The following is a 20,228-nucleotide window of genomic DNA, read 5'->3' as shown; positions in this document are numbered from 1 at the left end:
AGAAAAGTGACAATTTTATGATACGCAAAATAATAAAGATATTTCTTCTATTCTCAGATGGATAAAGAATCCCTATGGCCCCCACAGGCAGCTGAGGAAATATTGTCAGACACAAATATTATCATAGGCTTGTTGTTTTTTGGTTTTGTGTTTGTTTTTTGGTTTTTTTTTTTTTTTTTTTTTCTGGCCTAAAAGTACCAACAGGCCCGGGGTGGTATGCAAGGAGCCAGATCATGTTTCTATGGTGTTGATACACCAAACACACGTTGTATAATACATACTCAGAGCTCTGGGAAGCATAAAGGGATCCCAGACTAATTCCTGATAAGGCTGAAAATTTTGCTGGTATTGTTATTTAACAACTACTCTGCAAACACAAGTATGGAAGCTTTCCTTAGTAAAATACAGGGTATAAGACACGCAGAGCTTTAAATGCCTCAGCCTGTGAAACACTTGTCTGCTGTCTTCATCTGCCTTTGCAGGGAACACATCTAAATGCCTACCCTTAAAGGGAAGTCACTATTTTAAGGACTTACTCTGACAACAGCAAGATGGGAATTTCTAGTAAACACATTCACCATCATGCAAAAACTTGCATGAGGTTGAGATGGAAAAAAAAAAAAAAGGTTATATAAAGTACATTTCCTTTGTGTCAGGTGGTAGGTAGGAAGGCTGTGAGTTTCACCTGTCTGAACGTCATCTAAATCTGCCCGCTTGCACTCTTCCACTGCCACCAACTCCTTTGGAAGTAAAGGATCAAAAGCAAATAGTATCCTTTTCTGCTGATCACAACACCAAGCACATGTACTTTCCAGATTCGAGGGTATATGCATTGGTTTCTTTGAACGCCTTTAAAAGCAGCATGATGTGATCTGCCCAGAAGAGAGCAGCATTGATACCCTGTGAAGGACAGCCAAGGTATTATCTATTGCCAGACGCTAGGCTGGCTCTTATCATCAGCCACAATGTGTGGGTGCAACTATTGTTACAAATCAGCACTGAAATGGAGGAATTATTTCTATTAATCAATTATGTAGCTTCCTTAACAGGAGTTATGTCAAGTTTCTTAATACGAGCCTTTGTGTGAAACAGGCATATATTTGTGTGAACCACAAAGTTATAATGCTTGTATTAGAGCAAGAGAAACTGTAGATGGCATTTAAGGTTTACTGACAGTAAAAATGCACGGCTGTACACACAAGACTACCCTTGATGCACCGCAGGTGTACCCTTAACTAATCACAGAAACAACCTGCTCTTTGCAGGACACTTTTGACAGATCCATTTTAAAAGGAACGTGAACCTTGTCAGGAGAAGTATAACCCTGTCACCAAACAAGCCTGCAACTTCCAGATTTCGGGGAGAAGGGAGTATTCTGCCTAACTGAGGCTTCTTCCTCTTCCATGGGACAGCATCGCCTCCTATTCACATCTCTGCCAAGGATTTTCTGTGTGACTTAGGTCAAGTCACTGGGTTTGCAGAGCTGTTTGCAGAGCTGTTTGCAGAGCGTGCCTCTGCCCACGCTCTGCCAAGGCAACGCTGGCGGGATGTCAAAGCACAGGCTTGGCACGGGCGCCGGCTGACTCTCCCCAGGCTTGGTTTGTAATCTGGTTCCAGTCCTGCCAGTAGCCGAGCGTGTTCGTGACACCGCACAGTAATTCGAGCGGGACCACCCTGCTGCAAGAGAAGCCCTACACCTGCTGAAGCACAGAATTTTCCCACCAGAAAAAACCCTGAAAACATTATGTTTTGCTGAAGAATCAAGAACTTTCATTACATAGTGATGGCCCTTAAACCAAGTACAAATCTCTGTGCTTTTTCCCTGCCGTTGGAGCTGAACTACTTCCACATTTGTGTGGGTGATTGCCTCTGATCCCACAGGGAGGAGGTAGCTTTCTCGAGGAGTGTGCTGGGAGGGAACAACTGTTGATCTCCCTTGTGAAATCCCATCTGTTGTCTCCAGCAGCTCTTACTCGCTGGCTGAACAAGATAATATTTCTCCAGCAGTAGCTGTAATTTTCCAAGTGCTTTGCTGGGTGAAAAGTCAGAACTTGATTCAAAAAGGACAAGCAGGGATATAATTTTGCTGTCTCTCTTCTGTCATGAGGTGTGTTACAAATTAGACTGTTGGCAGTCAGGTAGGGCAGAGTCTGTGTGGGTTTTGGCATATGTTGGACACCTTTGAAGATGAAGAGCCGGTGCTAATGCTAGAGACAGGTTCTGTAAATGGGGAAGCCTTTCTGGTATTATTTTGGGTATTATTACTCCACATTTTTGACAACTTGTCATCTAGGATTCAAATTGTATTTAAATGATTGTTAGTTTATGGTGGAAACAGAGTCAGCAGAAGCTAAAGTTGGTAATATTTAAGTGTAACAAAGCATTTACTTTAACGAATTGTCTGGGGAAATTAAATGGAAGGGTGTGAGGATGTGTGTGGGGGGGAAAGCCCAAAACAACCAAGTGAACTTAAATGCTAATGTAATACAACAACTTCTCGTTGGTTATGGGGAAATTCCTTCGGTTTGAAGGGCCATACCTGAAGCCATTCTCACTCTATGTTAGTGAGACAATTCCCTCCCTCTAAAAAATTTGTTTTGTTTTGTTTTTTTTTCCAAGATGTGACAGAAATGTGAAACACACGAATACAAAGCAGTATCAGAACAGATAGGCACCCGTTTGGCGCCGAGGTGCCCGGGTCCCCCCGAGTCCCGCCCGGCGGTGCGGGGCGGTGCGGTGCGGGGGCCGCGCAGGTCAGGTGGAGCCAAGGGGTGGCGGGACACCGCACCAGCGCCTCCCTGCTCCGCGGGGCGCGGAGCTGTCCTGCCCGGCCCCTGGCATGAGAGGCGGGACCCGGCGGCCGCCCCCGCCCCTGGGAGGGCGGCAGGAGAGTTGAACTTGGGAGCCGCTCCGTATGGATCCGCGGCGCTGCTCGGCCTGAGAACAGAGCGCAGCCCGCGGCCGAGGCGCCGCGTTCCCCGCCGCGGGGAGGCCGAGGGCGGATCGGCCGATGGAGAGGCAAGAGGACGGGCGGGACTGGGCGTACAGGTAGGGCTGCTGGCGGCGGCGCTTCGCCGGTGCCGGGCCGGCTCGGAGACGGGTGTCTGGCAGCGACTCCTAGAGGGTCCCCCCTGCCGGGACCGGCGCCTGCCCGCTCACACCTGGGCTCTCGCGGGGCGGGGGAGGGGGACCACGTTTAAAAATGCCGCTTTTGCAACTTCCCTGTGAATCTGCAGCACTCTGAGTGGGGGAGCGAGGCGGGAGCAGGAGCGGTACCTTGCGGGCAGTTCGTGGCTTTTTTTTTGGTGGGTCCCTTAAAATAGCCTTTCCCCTGTCTGGTACCGCGCCGGGAAGCGCGACGAGCTGAGGCGTAGAGGAGCTGTGGTGGAGGGTGAACTTGGAGCTGGTTAATCCAGAGAGAGCGAGTTGTTCCTCCCGGAGTGCTGGGGACGGTGGGGTGGCGACAGCAGGTAGCGGCCGGGGGGCGGCAGGAGTCCGGCGGTAAAGGGCCGAGAGGGCTCCGGGGAGTGGAGCGGCCTCGTCCTTCCGAGGGGAGAGCCCCGGGACACACCGGCGAACGATGCGGCCGCGAACGTCAGAGACACCGAGGAGTAATAGTCACCTTCAGTGCCCGGAGGCAGGTTGGGGAAGGTAACTTCCTTAAAAGAGTACTTCCTGGCTCTTTTATTTTCCCTTTCTGCCTCAGGAATGGAGTTGAGCATGAAATTATAATAATCTGCATTTACTGCCTGGGCAGTCGCAGTCATAAATAGGACATGTGTTATGGTGGAGGTCCTAGGATTTTTTTGAGTGTTCTCATGTTCTGTGTCTTCAGAGAAACCTGTGTCTGGGGTTTTGGTGTTTTTTTACACCAGTGTTTTTTGTGTCAAACTTGAGTACACGAACACCAAGGTGACTCTCCTGACTGCCGATTAGATAATACCAGTTTGAGGTCTGAATATTGAAATGTTCTTCTTGTGATTCATGGTTTACTACCCGTGACAATCCCGTGAGCCGGAGTTTACCCAAGGCTGTTCCGGTGCCGCTCCATGGGCAAATTCCTTCTCCATGAATGAAATGGGCAGTGGTTCTGGGAGTGAAGCCTCATTGTCTGTCTTGCAAACTGTTCTGCATGGACAGACCCCTCTGCCTGTTTAACTTCCATAAAGTCTGTGTGTTCTGTACTAGGGGAATAATCAGCAAGTATAAAGCATCCTGGGGAGTTGCCATAAATCTTGGTTTAGCAAGGTGGCTTGATATATCAAGCTAGAACAGAATAAGACTTGCAATTCTGAAACTCCATCAGTGCCTTGCTACCTGAGATAATGTGATGCATCACTGAAAAATTGTTAGAAATGATAAAATAAGCATGTTTGATACTACCTATGAAGAAGGTGGATCGACACAAGGATTTGTGGGTTTTTTTTTCAAGCCAACTTTTCGAACTTTCATGAAGATAATTTCAGAAATTACCCCTTTTAAAAATAATCTTTGTAAGTTGTTACACTTGTACTTTTTGTTGTCATTTTTCTGTGCAGAACTGTGTGGAAAATGAGTTCAGGCCATATTTGAGCTGTTATGCTGTACCTTCATACTTTTCAACTGTTTGTATTGTGGAGAAAAATACCTCCCAGACTTCTATGTGGTCATAATTTGGGTCAATTTTGCACACTCTGAAAGCTCCTTACTTCTAAACGTAGGGAAATCTGTAAAACTGACTGAAAAGTGCATCTTTAAATTCATTTACTTAAACAGCTTTGATATGCTAAACGGACTGTAACAATTTGTGTAAAGTAGGTTTTTGTTGGGAGGAGGGAGTTTTGAGCTGCTTTTAGAAATAGCAACTGGAAGTTATTTAAAGCATGCTTGCATATTTTTTTTCAGCTGTAGGTATGCAGAAACATTTGACCAAGAATTCTTCTTTATTTTGTAGGGTTGATCCATACGGGTTTGAAAGGCCAGATGACTTTGATTATGCATCCTATGAAGCATTCTTTTCCAGATATCTAGTGGTGCTCACTAGAAGAGCAAAAAAATGGTCCAAGCTCCTAAAGGGGAATAACAGTGTACAGAAGAGTTTAAAAGGTGAGCTGTATATGTGTTTATAGGTAAAAGTGCATTATGTTGTAACCAATATCAATTGTATGAAATTGTTTTGCTTTTTTGAATATTAAATACTATTTTTGTCTTCAAATGAAGAACAGTAGTATAAACAGTAATGATACATACACAAATATGCTGTTGTTGGGGGGACAGTTGATTTGATTTAAAGCTTTCAAAAGAGTAATTCTTCTTTGGCATATGCTATAATATTTCATGACATCTGCAACCCAGAGACTATGGCCACTAGCATTTCAAGATGCTGTTTTTTATATTGTAGTCTGTGCACTCTTTAAAAAGGCATGAGGTTAGGTAGAAGGCAGTGTCTTGAACCCCCAGGATCAGGATGTTAGGGCTCTCAGTTGCTGACTCTTTGTCAGTTTTTTAGGTTGCTGAGATTTTTCTAACTCTCCTTACCCTCCTTTTCTAAAATGACATTAACCTCACAGCTAAAAAGGTGTGTGCTAAGCACTGATGCTAAATACCTTATGAAGTGAGGAAAGTAAAATTAATGCACAAGCCAATGCAGTATTGGATAAAATGCTGATGGAGCTGCTAATGGCTGCTTCAAAAGCAAAAAGACCCCTAGTAATGTTTATACTGCAGGAGAGATGGGAGAAATGAATGGAGGGAGTCAGAAGTTGGCAGAGAATCTTGTGAGACTAAAGGGTGGGGGTTTTTCCTCCCTGTCTTTCTCTGGGTTATTTTTTCGTACAATCATTTAAATTTTCCTCTTTACTCCCAATGATGATATTCAGCTTGCTTCCTCTTGGGAGTCTTTTGGAGTTGGACACAGTTCTCTGTAATATGTTAAAGAAAAAGTGAGTAAAACTAAGCAAAAGTTCATCATGTGCTGACTGTAACATAGCTGAATATTTAGAGCTTTGCTTCAGTTGCAGACTTTCACTGCTAATTCTGGTGGTTTTGTTGTTTTGCAGTGTTTGTTCATTTGTTTTGTTTTGTTTTGTTTCCCTTGGCACTAAGAATGGGATGATAATTGGTGAGATGTTTTAAGTGTAGCAGTGTATTTAGTGTACAAATGCCCCAGTTTAAGGCTTAGGCATCCCAGAAAACGTAGGTTTAAGCTGTAGCTGCAAATCATATGCTGCTAACTAGAAAGTAGCTACTTCTACTCTCTTCCTTTTCTTCCAAATCCAAAGAAGCTTTTGTTTAGGGTGTCAAGTTTGAATATAACAGTAACTGTGTGGTATTTTGAATTAGGGAGGATTTTGAGGTTCTGCAGAACTTGGTCTTCCGTTTGTCGTGGAAAAATAATCTCGGGCTTTAATTTATCTCCTTCTATCAAAATGTGTGAACTATGATAGCAGCAACTTTTAGCAATTCCTGTGAGGTTGTTACATGTTACATTTCTCTTCACTGGTGTAGCCTGTTACAGCATTATAGACACAGAATGCTAGTGTGATACAGTGTGAATACTTCTGGTCTTATATCAGAGCCCGAACTTTGAATCTCTCAACTTGTCTACCAGGCTTCAGTACGTATTGCCCCACTACCTGTGTAACTGTGATAGTCATTAATGTGGTTTTAATCATCTCTAACAGACTATTGTTTGTGACAAATGGGATACTATAAATCCACTGAGTGGTCACAGGCAATGGCTCTTCACTGTAGTAAGCTCTTGTGGGCTGATGCGTCGTCTTTGATGTTACTACATTTTGAATTTGTAGACTACTCATTCTCGCATATATATGCAATATCTTATTCTAAGGAGAGTGACTGGGATAAATAATGTTAAGGAAATGTAGTCTGTGTGTAAATTCAACATTGTTACAATAAGTCTCCCTCATTATCCTCAACTGATAACCTCAGAAGAGGAGTGCAACAGGTTAACCTGTAAAATTACTGATTTTTAAATACTTCTGTTCTTATATCAGTATTAAGATTGAAGTCTGTGGTATATGCACTTGGAATTGCCTAAGCAGTTGTTTAGGTGTGTGCTTTATCTTGCAAGATGATCCTGCAGTGATTTTCTTGCAGGCAGTCAGAGAACAGAAGGGCTGCCTGGTGATACACTGAATTTCCCTCTTCCAGCACCTGACTTCATTGCTCTGAAGCCTTGCTCAGGAGCTGCTGGTTCTCATTATCTCCCCCTCTGCTGCAAGTTGACCATAACCTAGAACTGTTGCCGCTTCCCTCCCCTGAACGCAATAGCTGTATCTGCAAACCCATAACCTTATTTTGAGTTCTACTGGGGCCTTTTTAAAATGCATCCTGCTGTGAGTAGATGTGAGAGAGGTATTGTATATGTGGTATCTCAGTAGCTCCACACCCATGTGTGTTTACACATAGAGAAGCTCATAATTCCTGTCCGGGTGTACAGGAAGAAGTGATGACTTGTGTTAATCTTCCACTTTGGAAGTGTAGCATGTTCACATGCTGCTGTGTTTGCCTCACATCCAGGGTGGTATGTATGTATGTAATTCTGTTCTACTGTAAAGAAAAATAATTAGACTACATTTTAACAACAGTAATTAAGCAGCATATCCTGTTGCTCTGGATTACAGCCTTCTGGCAGGGCGGGTCATGGGAATTTTGGCTGACAGTTCCTTTTGCTCCCTCTCCAGTTTTTCTTTTGGTATTTTCTGGTATGTTGTTTCCCCCTCTAACTTTATCGTCATTGTCTCCTCTGCACATGAGAATTTTCTGTCAGTGTTCAGTCACTTGCCTCTTCTCTTTGTGAGGCTATGGAGACCCTCTTAATTGTTGCTTTTCTCCATCCAGCATCTTTATGGGACCAAAAGGCAGCTTTTTGCTCTGGCTTATTTGGAGGTGGGCAACAAGCTGCCTGACATAATTACCTGAAGTAGCTTAATTCTGACCAAAAGGTGTCTGTGTAAAATAATTTCACTTTAAGTGGATTAGTCAAAGTTGACCAGTAGATCTTTGAGGCTGATAAAATACAGTGAAAGGTAAAAGTGATGGTACCAAATAGTGGGTGTAACAGGAGCACTTCTCTTCCAGCCCAAGGGTTGGAGGTACGAAGCAGCATCATAGAAAGTCAGTTTTTGTGTTTGACTGTAACTTGAACATTTAGAACACAGATCTGCTTTGTTTCTTCTGTGATGTAATCCTAAAATAAAACTCTCAATTCTTTGTTATATGCTGTTTTCAGCTCTTTTGTAGATTTTTCTCCTCTAGGGTCCAAGTTACTTTACTCAGCGTTCAACAGTAATTATTAGTAACAGAGAAAAGTTACTTAAAGTGCAGATACTTTTTAAAATCACACTCTTCTAATATTTTAGATGAGGTAATTTTTGTTTTAAAATGTGGTTTTCCTCCATAAACTTAGTCTATGGTATAGAGTGAAACAATTTGAATCTTTATTTACAACTTAATGTGAAGCAAAAACATCCATCATTCTCATATTCTACCATTAACTAGGACAGGCAGACTTAAAGTGATTTACTTATTTTTAAACCTTGCAGAATATTGGAAAATGTTCTTTTCTGCACACTCTTCTCTTGAAGTTACTGTGGGTATTTATTAGCATTTCTAGACTACCTCCCTATCATGTAGCTGTTTTGTCTTGTAACAATAAAAACATATTAATGAAGTGTGACTCTAAACCTACAGGAACTGGCACTGGGTGTCAGAGGTAATGGAATTATTAAGACTACTTTTGTTTGCTTAGAAATGGACATTTTGTATTTTATTAATGAACAGAGGCAAAAAAAAAATCACATACAGGTATTTCTTTATGTGTTTTAAATCTTAGGCTGTGTTGTGTACACTGTGGTTGTCCTGGGAGTGATTCTGTGTGTGGATGGATACTCAGGGCTTGGTAGTATTTAGCGGTGCTACTTCTGAGATCAAGCCCTTGGTTTACAGCTGGGGTCAAATGTGTAACTAGAGACACATGCACAATCCAGCTTCATCTGTGAAAGCTTCTTAATGTTACTGTGGGAGGATATTCTGTGGCCTGGACTGTGCTTGTGGACTCTTTAGTTCCTGAGGGTAATGTGAAAGAGGGCATATAGAAAACAAAATAAATACATATTTGAATAAAACAGTACAGTTTTCTGTCTAGAATATTACAGATAAATAATTTATGTATACAAAAAATATTAAATTGCAACTGTCCTTATTTGCAAAACTACTTTGCTGCTTCTGTATGTCAGGTTGCAGATCCTGGCAAGTATGATCATGGTGCTTTTCTTCCTCACACCATTTAAGGGCCTTTTCCATTCCACAGGGAGTGGGGGTAGGTAGTCACTTGGGGCGATAGAAGCCTCTGGCTGTCCATTACCATGAGAACGATGACAGTGAGGAATAATGAGTGTATGCTGTGCTGCAGGGCTGCTTTCCCCTTGTGCCAATGACAAACGCTTGTCCCTGCTTCTCTTGAATTTAATGTTTATTGTCGGGTGCAGATGTTGGCTATGCTTTCAGAATTGACAGTTTTTCTAAAAAAAAAAAATTGCTTCGGAATGATATATTAGAATATGATAATCCAGTAATTTAGCCAGTAAGATTGCTTCTAGAGACGTTTGCAGATTCCTCAAAATGTCTCTTCTTGTTGACCTAAATGGCACTGGTTCCTTATACTCATTCCTGCATTTACTATGTTCATCTATAGGATTTCTTGACCATTAAAGTTCAGAATCTTGGAGGAAAAAATAGATGAAGTGGGGATTATCAAACAACCATGGAAACACATAATTTATCTGCAATCTGTCTAAAAGCTAAATAAACACTGCACCCCGAAGACCGGGTGTTTATTGCAAATGTTAAGGGTAGGAGTGTTTCTTTGAGATAAAGTACCAGATTTTAGGTGGGTGAAATGCCCATTAGAGATGCACAGATCTCTCTGTTGACACTGGGAAAGTAGTTTTGGCTCCCAGAGGGTATGCAGCTACCATTAGGTGGAACGTATTTAGAAGGCGGCTGAGTTGTAAAACCTTATTTTACTCTGCTGTTTTTAACACCTTGAATTCAGGCAGCACTTATCTTGAGTTACAGATCTTTGTGACTGGATAAAACCAGATTAGGTAATGATATTGTGCGTGTACACGGGCAGAATAAAAATCTTCACTCTTATTTGAGTCCCGTAGAATTTAGGGGCAAGAAGTTGATACTCTGATTGATATAGTCTCCTTCATTTAGTAAGAAACATCTGTTTCCTTTGTCTGTTTCTTCTCCCTGGAAGAAGCAGAAGGATCTCAAACATTTGGCTGTCTTTTTGGGTCAGGAGGGGTAATGCTGATTTAGGATTATGTACCAATGAGCAGCACTGGCTCCTTATTAATATTTTTCATATCATTCCCAGGAAGAAGCTGCTTTGACTGTCATTAGCCTGATGCTTCTTCCTGCAATCTTGTATCCTAGTTATTTACGCTGAATCATCTGCTTAAAAAAAAACCTCAAAGCACACCCTGATGATGAATATGATGCAGGAGATAAGAGCTACTTTAGATTTGAAAACACTTCCCCAGTTATTCTAGGAAAAATTGGCTGCTGATCACTCACATGTCCAGTTCTTTCAGAGGCTCATTTAGGCAGTAGCCACATAGTGCATGTGTCTTGGTTTCTGCCGTGATTTCAGTGGTTAGGTGCTAAGCTGAAATCCTATGGTTATATCAACATAGCCATTTATGTTAGAGCATAACCAAGAAAACTGAAAGGGCTGTCATGTCAGAGGCCATTAGTAATGTAGAGAAAGAAAACATCAGTGCTTGTCTGAATGGAAAAGGATGAAGATCAAGGGGAAACAGTGCTGTTTATATCTCTATCCAGAAAGGCAGGAAGAAGAGGAGAGGATCCAAAATCCTCCTGGAGGAACTGAGAGGAGAGGAAAGCATTGGTCTGGAAATCTGTGTGTGGAATCTGAGTGGCAAGAAGTTAGGAGTGAATTTAAAATATACTATGTAGCTGAGAAGGAAGTGCTTATCCCAAATGATAGCAAAGGAGAGAAAGCATAATAGTCTGTAGTCAAGGGTTTTCCTATGACTTCTCAAGTTTTTGTTGCTCATTTCCAAAAGAAAAATACAGCTGGATTTATTTACTTATTTAATTTAAACCTGATAAACTTCTTGTTTTGCAGTGAAGAGGTATATCAGGAAAGGCATCCCCAATGAACACCGTGCATTGGTCTGGATGATTGTGAGTGGGGCCCAAACCAACATGGAACAAAACCCTGGATATTACCACAGACTGCTTGAAGGAGAGAAGAATGACAAGCTGATTGAAGCAATCAAAACAGGTTATTGCCCTGAAAACAGTGTTTATCTGTCCTATGTCCTTAAATGTTAGAGATCAAGTTATGTAATGGAAAACTTACATTTCTGTAGTAGTGGTTTAAGTGCTGAATTTACATGTAAATTAGATTAACTATAAGCTCTTTAACAGCACAGATCTTTCCAGGCTCATCATGTGGTCAAAAGCATTAAGGAAGATTAGAAATTATTTGGGAAGGAACAGAGAACAAACTAGAAAACACTATTATGTCGCCTCCTAAGTGATTGAAGAGTTTTAACTTTCTACCATGAGACCTGCCTTTGGGTCTGTTTCTCCTTATTTCTGTCCCTATAGGTCACTGGAGGAGCAGCAGGGATGGTTGAAGGTATGGTACAGTGTACAGAGTCAGGAGTGTGCTGGGATTTCAGCTTGAGGAAAAAAACTGCTGAGAAAAAGCTGCTGATAGAGCTGTATGAATTATAAATGGTGTAGAGAGGGTGAATGGGGAGCAGAGCAATTGTTATTTGTTTCTTGTAACATAAGAACCAAGGACACTGAATGAAATTTGCTGTGCTGCGGGTTTAGAAGAGTGTATCACTGAGCTGTGGCACTTGTTACTGAAAAGTGCTGCTGAGGCCAGAAATATGACTTGATTTTAAAATGAATTTGATGAACTGAGTGGCGGGGAAATCTACATGATACATGAAATCCTAAACACTAAATGTAAATCCCTGAAAGAAGGGAGGTGTAGGAGGAGACATACCCCTCCGTTACTGGTCCACTTTCATACTCTCTGTCTGTGGACGTTGGTCAGTGCCCAATACTGATGACAGAGTATTAGGGCAACCAGACCCTAGACTGGCCCACTGGGTGTTTAGAAGAGGCAGTAGGGGAGGACAAGCCATGGAAGTTTGATCTAACGTGTTTGTCCTGAAACTTTTCAACTTGCTGTAGCAGAGCTTTTGTAGAGAAGCTGATATTGGCTGAATTGCCCAAATAATGCGTCTATAGGTTGGGGCTGTGCTCAATGCTGAGGTTGTTTTGTTAGAATGGCAGGTGCAGTTATCATCTTTTTCATCTTGAAAAAGACAGATGGTGAAAGTTGGGGCTTTAAAGATTTTTACTTGAGTTGGATAATGACCTGAACACTTTTTGGTTTATGTTGAGTTTCTCCTCCGCCTCTCCCCACAGCAGCACTGTGGGCTTTTGGGACTACACGCCTTAGTAAGGTATTTTGGAGCATAAACTTTCATGTTCCTAGGAATATGAGGGCTTGGCAAAAATGCATCTATGAATATGAAGACTAGCCAGAAATTATGGAGGAAACAAAGTTCTGGAAGAGCTACTGCATCAATTGGGAAACTGCAGAAAACTAACAAGGAGCAAGTGAGGGAAGGGTTAAAGAAAGGTGGGTTTGGGGGTTTTATTGGAGGAAAAAACAAAATCAAATAAAAGACCTCAGACTCCAGAGGGATAGATTTCCCTTCAGAAAGGAAGAAACAATGTGAACATATGAGGCATGGAAGGAGCAAAGTACTTAAGGTGAATAGAAACTTCATGTTTAATAAACTTAATGCTTCTGTTGACTGTGAAAATGTTATAGTGGGCTTTAGCTGAGGACTGATCTGGTGTGAATTGTTGTCTGACCTGCAGTTCTTCTGTCTGTGGTGGGTTTTGTTTGTTTGTTTGTTTTTTGTTTTTGTTGTTGTTGTTGTTTTTTCTCCTTCCCCCAATACTGTTACTAAAGAAAAGTTTCAAATCCTTCAGACAATTAGGGAAAACTTCCCCACTCATTGTGGGAAAAACATGGTCTCTGCAATTAGAAAGAAAACTGGAGCAGATTCTTTCAGTTGCAAGTCTAACTCAGGTTGTGAAATTAAAGATGAGTTTGGTTTGAGTAGTGTCTGCTCTGCATGTGATGGACTTTTCCTACTCCCCCCTCACCCTTGTTCTGCATAGCTGAGGGGAAGAGACATAACTGAAATGTCAGCATTCATCTCGTCTCTAACATCCAGCATATACTTTAATAAAGAACAAATTCTGATTATGCAAATACTATGCTGCTCTTCCTACCAAGAAGAAACAAAACAAGGCTATTTATCCTGTAACTGTCAGGCTGTTGCTCAGGTCCTTTTAAAAATTGCCTTTTTCCTCGTGTTTTCCTTTTCAGTCACAAGATATCAAGTGAAACATTTTCCTGCTCTTCAATTTCTGTAAATGATTTGTTCACTTTTAGAAGGAAGAAATAGCGATTAGTATGATAACTTTTTAATGCTTGTGACTTCCATGACACTAATCATGATTTTGGGGGGCTTTCTTCCTTTTGTTGCTTACAGCTCGACTTTGTGTCAAAGACTTCTTCCTTTATGCAGCAAAAGGTGATAAGAATTAATAACTCTTAGCACATAACTAACTGTGCAGTAGGGCTGTTACAGTTTTTAAGTTCAACTAATTTTGTTGTTGTTATTGTTAAATATAACCAAAACAACTGTTTGTGTTTTATTAATAAGTCTTGGATTTTGAAAATCTTCAAATAGGTTTTTTCTCCCCAACTTAAACTTCTAAAAATCAGATGCACAAGTCTGGACTAATGACCTTGGGTTCCCTCTTTATGGACTGAAGCAGGTGAAAAATTAACTCTGCCTGTTTCTTTCTAACAACTGGGTGACTAGCTCAAACTTGCCTGTCTAATTTTTAGGTTTTTGTAAGGAGACACGAGTCATACTGCGCATGTTTGATCTGGAAGAAATGAATGTTTTGAAATGTCAGTAATTGCATAGTCCTTACCTGGTATAGGATTGAACTGAAAGCATGTGCGATGTGCTTGGATATGGAAAATCACCCACCTTGGTGAACTTGCACCAATGAAGTAGCAACTTTTCTTATGACCACATTATGGAGAAACTTAAACTTTAAAACCACTGTGATTTTAAGTGGAAGTTACCAACTGCAGGAACAGGACCTTTTTTGTTTTGGCTGTTTGGGACTGTTTAGTAGAGGTTCATCAAATAAATCAATTGCAAGCTCATCTGATTTGTTATGAGAATCTGCTTTCCTAGGGGCTCAGCTTATTTCATTCCACTTGGGTAGACACATTTGGTATATGTTGTTTCTGTCAGTCTAAATGTCTGGTTTGCTTTCATTTAGGCCTTTGCAGTCAGGCATTGAGAGAGTCCAATTTGCAGGAGACTTTCTTTAGTCCTACTTGGAACTGATTTCTGTACACTAATACGATTAATCTTTCTAGGAATAGATTATCCTTGAATGCAGGCAGCCTTTTAGCCAAAATCGAGGTAAAACCGTTTCTTGAAAGTCATCTACCAATACTACAGTTTAGTGAAGCATAGTAAAGTTTCACTTGTACTTCAGAAAAGCTGTAAAACTTTGTTGGGAAAGCAAAGGAGGGAATGGCTCTTAATTGTGGTCTTTTTCTCTTCTGTCTAGACATGAACAGAACATTTCCAGATAATGTAAAATTCCGCAAAACTGCCGATCCCTGTTTGCAACATGCACTCTACAACATATTGGTAGCATATGGGCATCATAATAAAGCAGTAGGATATTGTCAGGTATGTAATCTCTATTTTTTTTAAACAGTGCTGCATTTCACCAATGGTAATTGTTGTTGTCCATTTGAATGTGTGTTTTTAGAAGCAGGTCCACAAACTATTTCTGTTTGGCCCTTTGCAGGAGGGAAATGAATTGCTTCAGGGAAGTTCCAATGTCCTTGTGAGTTTGTCTGTGGTCATTTTTGCAGCTTACTTGATCACATTTGGTTCCATTTGTTAGCTGTAAATAAGTGTTTTATCACACATGGTTGCATCAAGATTAGTATCTCTGGAGATGAAGAGCAAGCAAGCTTGGCTTTCTCTCTTCCTCCCTCCTGCCGTCCTTCCCAAAACAGTCCTTAGTATGTATGAGGCCTGATAAGGTCTCCATTTCCTTTGCTTTAACTTTCATGTGTTTCAAAATACAGGAAGACTAATGTTCGTGTGACATCACATAATTGGGGGGTGGTATCATTTATTTGGTGCCATTTCCCAGTATAGACAGGCAAGCAGGAAGAAAATTTGTTTGAAATTCAACCTGATACTGCTTATATGACAGCTCAAAAAAGCTCCTGTTGTCACTGCCAAGACTGTAGAGTTTCCTGTGGGACTCAAAGAAGATTAGTTGACTTGTGACAGTCAAGAAAAAAGCAGCCATCTTTAAGGATCATAAAGAAGCAGAACCTGTCATGAGTATCATGTGTTTTCAACTCACTTATTAAGTCCTCTCCTTTCTCCTCCCCTTCCTCTTCACCAAGGATGAGCGTACTAATCTGTACCTTATGTTACTTAAGAAAAATGTAAATACAACTGTTTCAAAGTTAAAAGAACATTGAAATCTGGAGAGGAGAAGACTTAGATGGACTTAAAGCTAGACTGAAGTCACTAAAAAAAATATTTTTGTGTATCCCAACCAGTTTTAGTACAGAAATTATTTGAAGAATGAGAGTAAAAGATTAATTACTTTCAATATTTTCAGCATTATGTATTTATTAAACCACATTTTTAATATTTTGAGAATAACAGAAGGGGTAGAATTATGAATACTCTCTTTTGCAAGTGTCAGACTCCTAGATAGAGGTCATTACACTCACAAACACACAACTTCTAAACCAAGCTAGCTTCTACCCAAAATATATGCCAAATTGTTACTAAAAACTTTTGGTACATTAACGATTTAATCAGTGGGGCAATCTTTTCATTTTAACTTGGTATTATGAACACTAGAGATGAAAGAAGACTTTAAAAGCCTTATGAGATTTCTTTGCACCTCTGGTCTCCTCACATGACAAATGTTATCTTTTCTGGCTAAGTAATTAAAACGTAAACCAAAGGTCAACGTCTGCTTTCTGAGGCAAGTCATAAATCAAGCAGAGTTTCAGGAAATCACCTGTTCTGCTAGAGAAGCAGCAGACTTCATCAAGATAGATACAGTGATACCCACTGCATGATAGGAGAGACCCTGTAAACACTACGAAATTCAGAGTGAAAAATGGATTTGTTTTGTTTTGTTTTTCAAAATGTTTTGCAGAGCTTTTGCTGACTGAAGGCTCCTTAGAGGATGTCTTCAGGATGCTGGTGCATCTGTGGTCCTTACTGGCATTTAAGTCTCCCACCTGGGAGGGTATTGGGCTTTGCACTGTCATGCTGTGACAGTGGCATAGTGCTGCCCACCTCAGTATAACCAGCAAATTCAGTGTCCTGTGAACACATGCTCCAGAGCAGGTTTTTGTGCATGCCCTGGTGAATGGCAGTCGATCTCTTGTCACCATAGATGCAATTACTAAGCTAATTGTCAGCATATGAACAAACAGTTGCCTTCCCAGCTAGAAGGCCAAGTACCATGTAGGGCCACGCAAGGTCTGTCCAGGCCATTTGTGTAACTACTGCTGTAGTGACTCAAAGCTTGAAAATAAAACATTGGAGAAGATGCAATGTCCTAATATTTCTGTGTTCTGGGAATGTTGTGAGGCCTTCTGAGGTGGCACAAGTGACTCAAATCTGTTGAACAGAATAAAGGAGATCTCAGTTTGGAGAGCGAGTTGTAGCTTACAGGGGCTGCTGCAGGATGCCTAGAGACAGCAGTGCTACCTGTGGTGACAGCTGTGCTGGAGAAGTCCAGCTTGCAGTGAGACAGAACAGGGAGAAGGTGAAAACATGAGATGACACCAAAGAAAGCAATGTAGCCATCACCGGACTTCATAGCCTGTAAATATTTAAAGGTAATTTTCTGTTAGCTTAGGAAGACTTTGGGGAGGACTCACACCTCAGAGGTGGCTTTGGAATATTGTATTTTGACATGCTGTCTATGTTATTACGACTGTTAACTTGTTTACAATGGAAAAGATGTACTTAAAATGTGCAGTAGTTCACTCTCTTAAGCATGTAAATGAGTAATATTGCCACAACTTAGCAGTGTTGTGGTGGATACAAGAAAAAGAGAGCCTGAGACAGAGGCAATGTGTTTACAGGGAATACCAGTCCATGACCTGTATGTTTTGTATGTCATTTCTCCAGACAGTGGCAGTAACGGTTACAAAAATGGCACAGTTGGAATTTGGCCAGTCATGTCTACTTTTCACAAAATTTCTGGTAGCTCTTCCAATTCCCCCACCCCTCAGTGTTTACCTCCTGGAGCTAGAGTGGCCAGTCATTGACTAGAATGTGGAGTACTGGAGGTATTATGGAAGTAAATGCTTTGTGTACAGTCATTTGAATTAAGCAGCAAGAGCTTGTAAAAGCTGCTGGAGCTGCAACTTTTTTAGTAAGGAGTGTTTGGGTAAAGCAGTGTCCCTCTGCAGCCGCACTGTCTACCTGTGGATGTGTTGTGTTTGTACTGCACATCTAGTACAGCTGTGTTTTGGTTCTGGACAAAGCAGTCTTCAATCACATTGGGACAAGACTTCAGGGTTTATAAAATTAAATTAAAAAAAAAAAAGAAAATTGAAGGCAAACTATAGACTACTAAGCTTTTTCTTTTAGTTTTCCTCTCCTTGATCATTGTTAATGTAATAATTGCTGTTAGCTGTTGTGCAGGTTTAGCAGCTTGCACAATCAGTGGCCTTTATTACTAGAATTTACTTAATATGCCCATTTTGTAGAACCTTAGTAATTTAGCCCTTAATCAAAAGAAATAAACTGGAAACTCTCAAGACAAGTGTATGCATCTTAAAACCCTTCTTTCTGTTTCAGGGCATGAACTTCATAGCTGGATACCTGCTTCTTATTACAAAGAATGAAGAGGAGTCCTTTTGGTTGCTAGATGCTCTTATTGGAAGAATATTGCCTGGTATGCTACAAACACATGTAGTTGTATTTGTATTTTGGAGCTTGGCTTTTATTTTATCTTTGTCGCCTTCTCTGGTTTTAGAGGTTTTAGATGTTAAAATGGACTTGCACAGACTGAAGATTTTCTGGGATCCTGGAAACACAGGATGAAGACACAGCACACAGGCAAAACCTGTCTGGTTTATAGTGAGATTGTAGTCTTGATGCAGTGGTTTATGTGTATGTTAATTTGTAGTCTTACTTCTCACTCCCTACTTGGACCTGTTAGATAGATGTCTTCCTATATCTGTATGATGCTGGGGAACAGGACTCATGAAGTTGTCTGGGATTTGGCACTTCTGGTTGCAGGAATATGATATGAGATGCAGATGAAGCAGTGGTGGCAGAGCGAAGATGGGAGATGTGCAGAGTCTGAGCACTGAGCCTGAGGTAGGACTTCCCAGTGGCTTGGCAGGAGGCAGCGTGAGCCTTCTGCAGAGGCATTTGGCAAGGCGGTGGTAGTTTCTGCTGTGTCCCTCGCTTCTGAGCAGGGATATCTTGTGCGCTTTACACACAGTGATTTTGCAACAAAGCAAATAAATGTAAAAATCCCTGCCTGTATGGGAAGTTTCTGTTGAAACTCTGTTACAATCAGTGGTGATCTAGCCAAGCTGGTCAGCAGAATCCAGAGGGAAATTCAGCACACCCTAAGCTGTAGACAGTGTCTGTATCTGGTTAGCTCAGAAACTCTCTAGGTTCCCTTGCCTGGATCTCTGGATTTGCAGGATGTGTTCACACAATGAATTTTGCCCCATGTATAAGCTAAATTTCACTACACACGTGAAGTAGTTTAAAATCAGAAGCAGACATCAGTCACAGCTATGTTTTATACTCCTATGAAAGACATCTGGGAATGTTCTTTCTTGGGATTTAATTATAGAGCGAGAATGCTTTCATTGTGAATTAGCATTACCATTGCACAGGACTGACTACAGCTACACCCGTAATGTAAAGCCATATTCAAAATAGAAGACTAATTTTTTTATAAGGAGGCTTTGAAATTCCCTACTGGCCCAGTTTTGCTTTTGAATAGATCTTTAGCTCGAATGGTTGGAGGCTGAATTCAGTATTACAGTGTCAACTAAGTGCTGGTCAAGGACTCCAAGGCTTTAATTTCTGCTTATTTCTGTTCTTGCTTAAGATTTAGGGGAAAAAAAAAAAAAAAAGAGTATGTAATTTTTTTTCCTTATTGAATAAAAAGGAAAGACTTGGAGAAAGAAGGAAAAAGAGTGGTGAGAGTATTTTAATGTTTTTGAATGACTGTGAGAAATTATCTTTCATGCTGAATACACTGTGTAGGAACTCAGGTTTTCCTTGTGTATGAGGATGGTGGTTGGACTTCGTTTGCAGATTGAAAGAGATGAGACAGTCAGGGAGCACCATGACTTGTTGAATCAATCTGCAAATATTTGAGGTTTTGCAGCCTTGAAGTTTACTTTCAAGCTATAAAAGTAGTTGAAAGAGATCAACTGTCTGTTGCTTTTGTTCAGCCTTGAGAACTATAAGCTGTGCAAACAGGTAGGAGACAGGGCTTCTGTCTGCCATGGGACCTGCCACTGATGTCTTTCCATTGACATCACGGTGTGAGGGACAAAGCATACGTTTTCATTTGGGGCAAGGGAGTAGATTCAGAAGTTTTTAGTCATTGTTTTTGGTAGGGAACTTACTTTAGTTTGTCATAAACCTTTTAGATCTTCTTGTATATTCTTCTAAGCTTTGCTGATACCTAAATGACAAAATTTCCTCGTTTTTCCCCCCTTAGTTGTTGAATTTATCTTGTGCCAGTAGCACTGGTGATGAGAAGAAACTCATAACATGAAAAGCAACTACTGTGTATAAAGGAGGTGTACACTTACTTAAGTTATATTTATGGGTATATTTCTACTACCCTGTAACAAGAGTCTTGCTACAGACTTCTGCCTGGGTTCAGCACACCCAGTGCAGGCATCATCAGACATGCTGAAGGTAGAAACACACGTGCTTATGGTTCTTTTATAGTCAGTGGGCAAGGGGATATCTGATCAGAATTGTGATCTGAATGTGCCCCTTTTCCCTCCG

General features: G+C 41.0%; 1 protein-coding gene across 2 annotated transcripts in view; it reads left to right on the top strand.

The window, feature by feature from the left end:
* Nucleotides 1-2,791: 2,791 nt before the first annotated feature.
* GRTP1 (growth hormone regulated TBC protein 1) overlaps nucleotides 2,792-20,228 on the top strand; it is a 46,558-nt gene continuing 29,121 nt past the window's right edge. Inside the window, exons 1-5 of one of the 2 annotated variants that reach the window (XM_065829612.2) lie at nucleotides 2,792-3,048; nucleotides 4,934-5,085; nucleotides 11,162-11,320; nucleotides 14,740-14,864; nucleotides 18,036-18,132. In XM_065829612.2, coding sequence (XP_065685684.2) covers nucleotides 3,011-3,048; nucleotides 4,934-5,085; nucleotides 11,162-11,320; nucleotides 14,740-14,864; nucleotides 18,036-18,132 — 571 coding nt within the window. In that variant the 5' untranslated portion in view covers nucleotides 2,792-3,010. The remainder of the gene's footprint in view (nucleotides 3,049-4,933; nucleotides 5,086-11,161; nucleotides 11,321-14,739; nucleotides 14,865-18,035; nucleotides 18,133-20,228) is intronic. The other variant, XM_065829610.2, reaches the window with a different exon arrangement.

Source organism: Patagioenas fasciata, chromosome 1 (genome assembly GCF_037038585.1).
Source record: "Patagioenas fasciata isolate bPatFas1 chromosome 1, bPatFas1.hap1, whole genome shotgun sequence".
Classification (NCBI taxonomy): domain Eukaryota; kingdom Metazoa; phylum Chordata; class Aves; order Columbiformes; family Columbidae; genus Patagioenas; species Patagioenas fasciata.
Note: the sequence above shows the minus strand (reverse complement) of the source record. Positions and strands in the feature narration are given on the sequence as shown.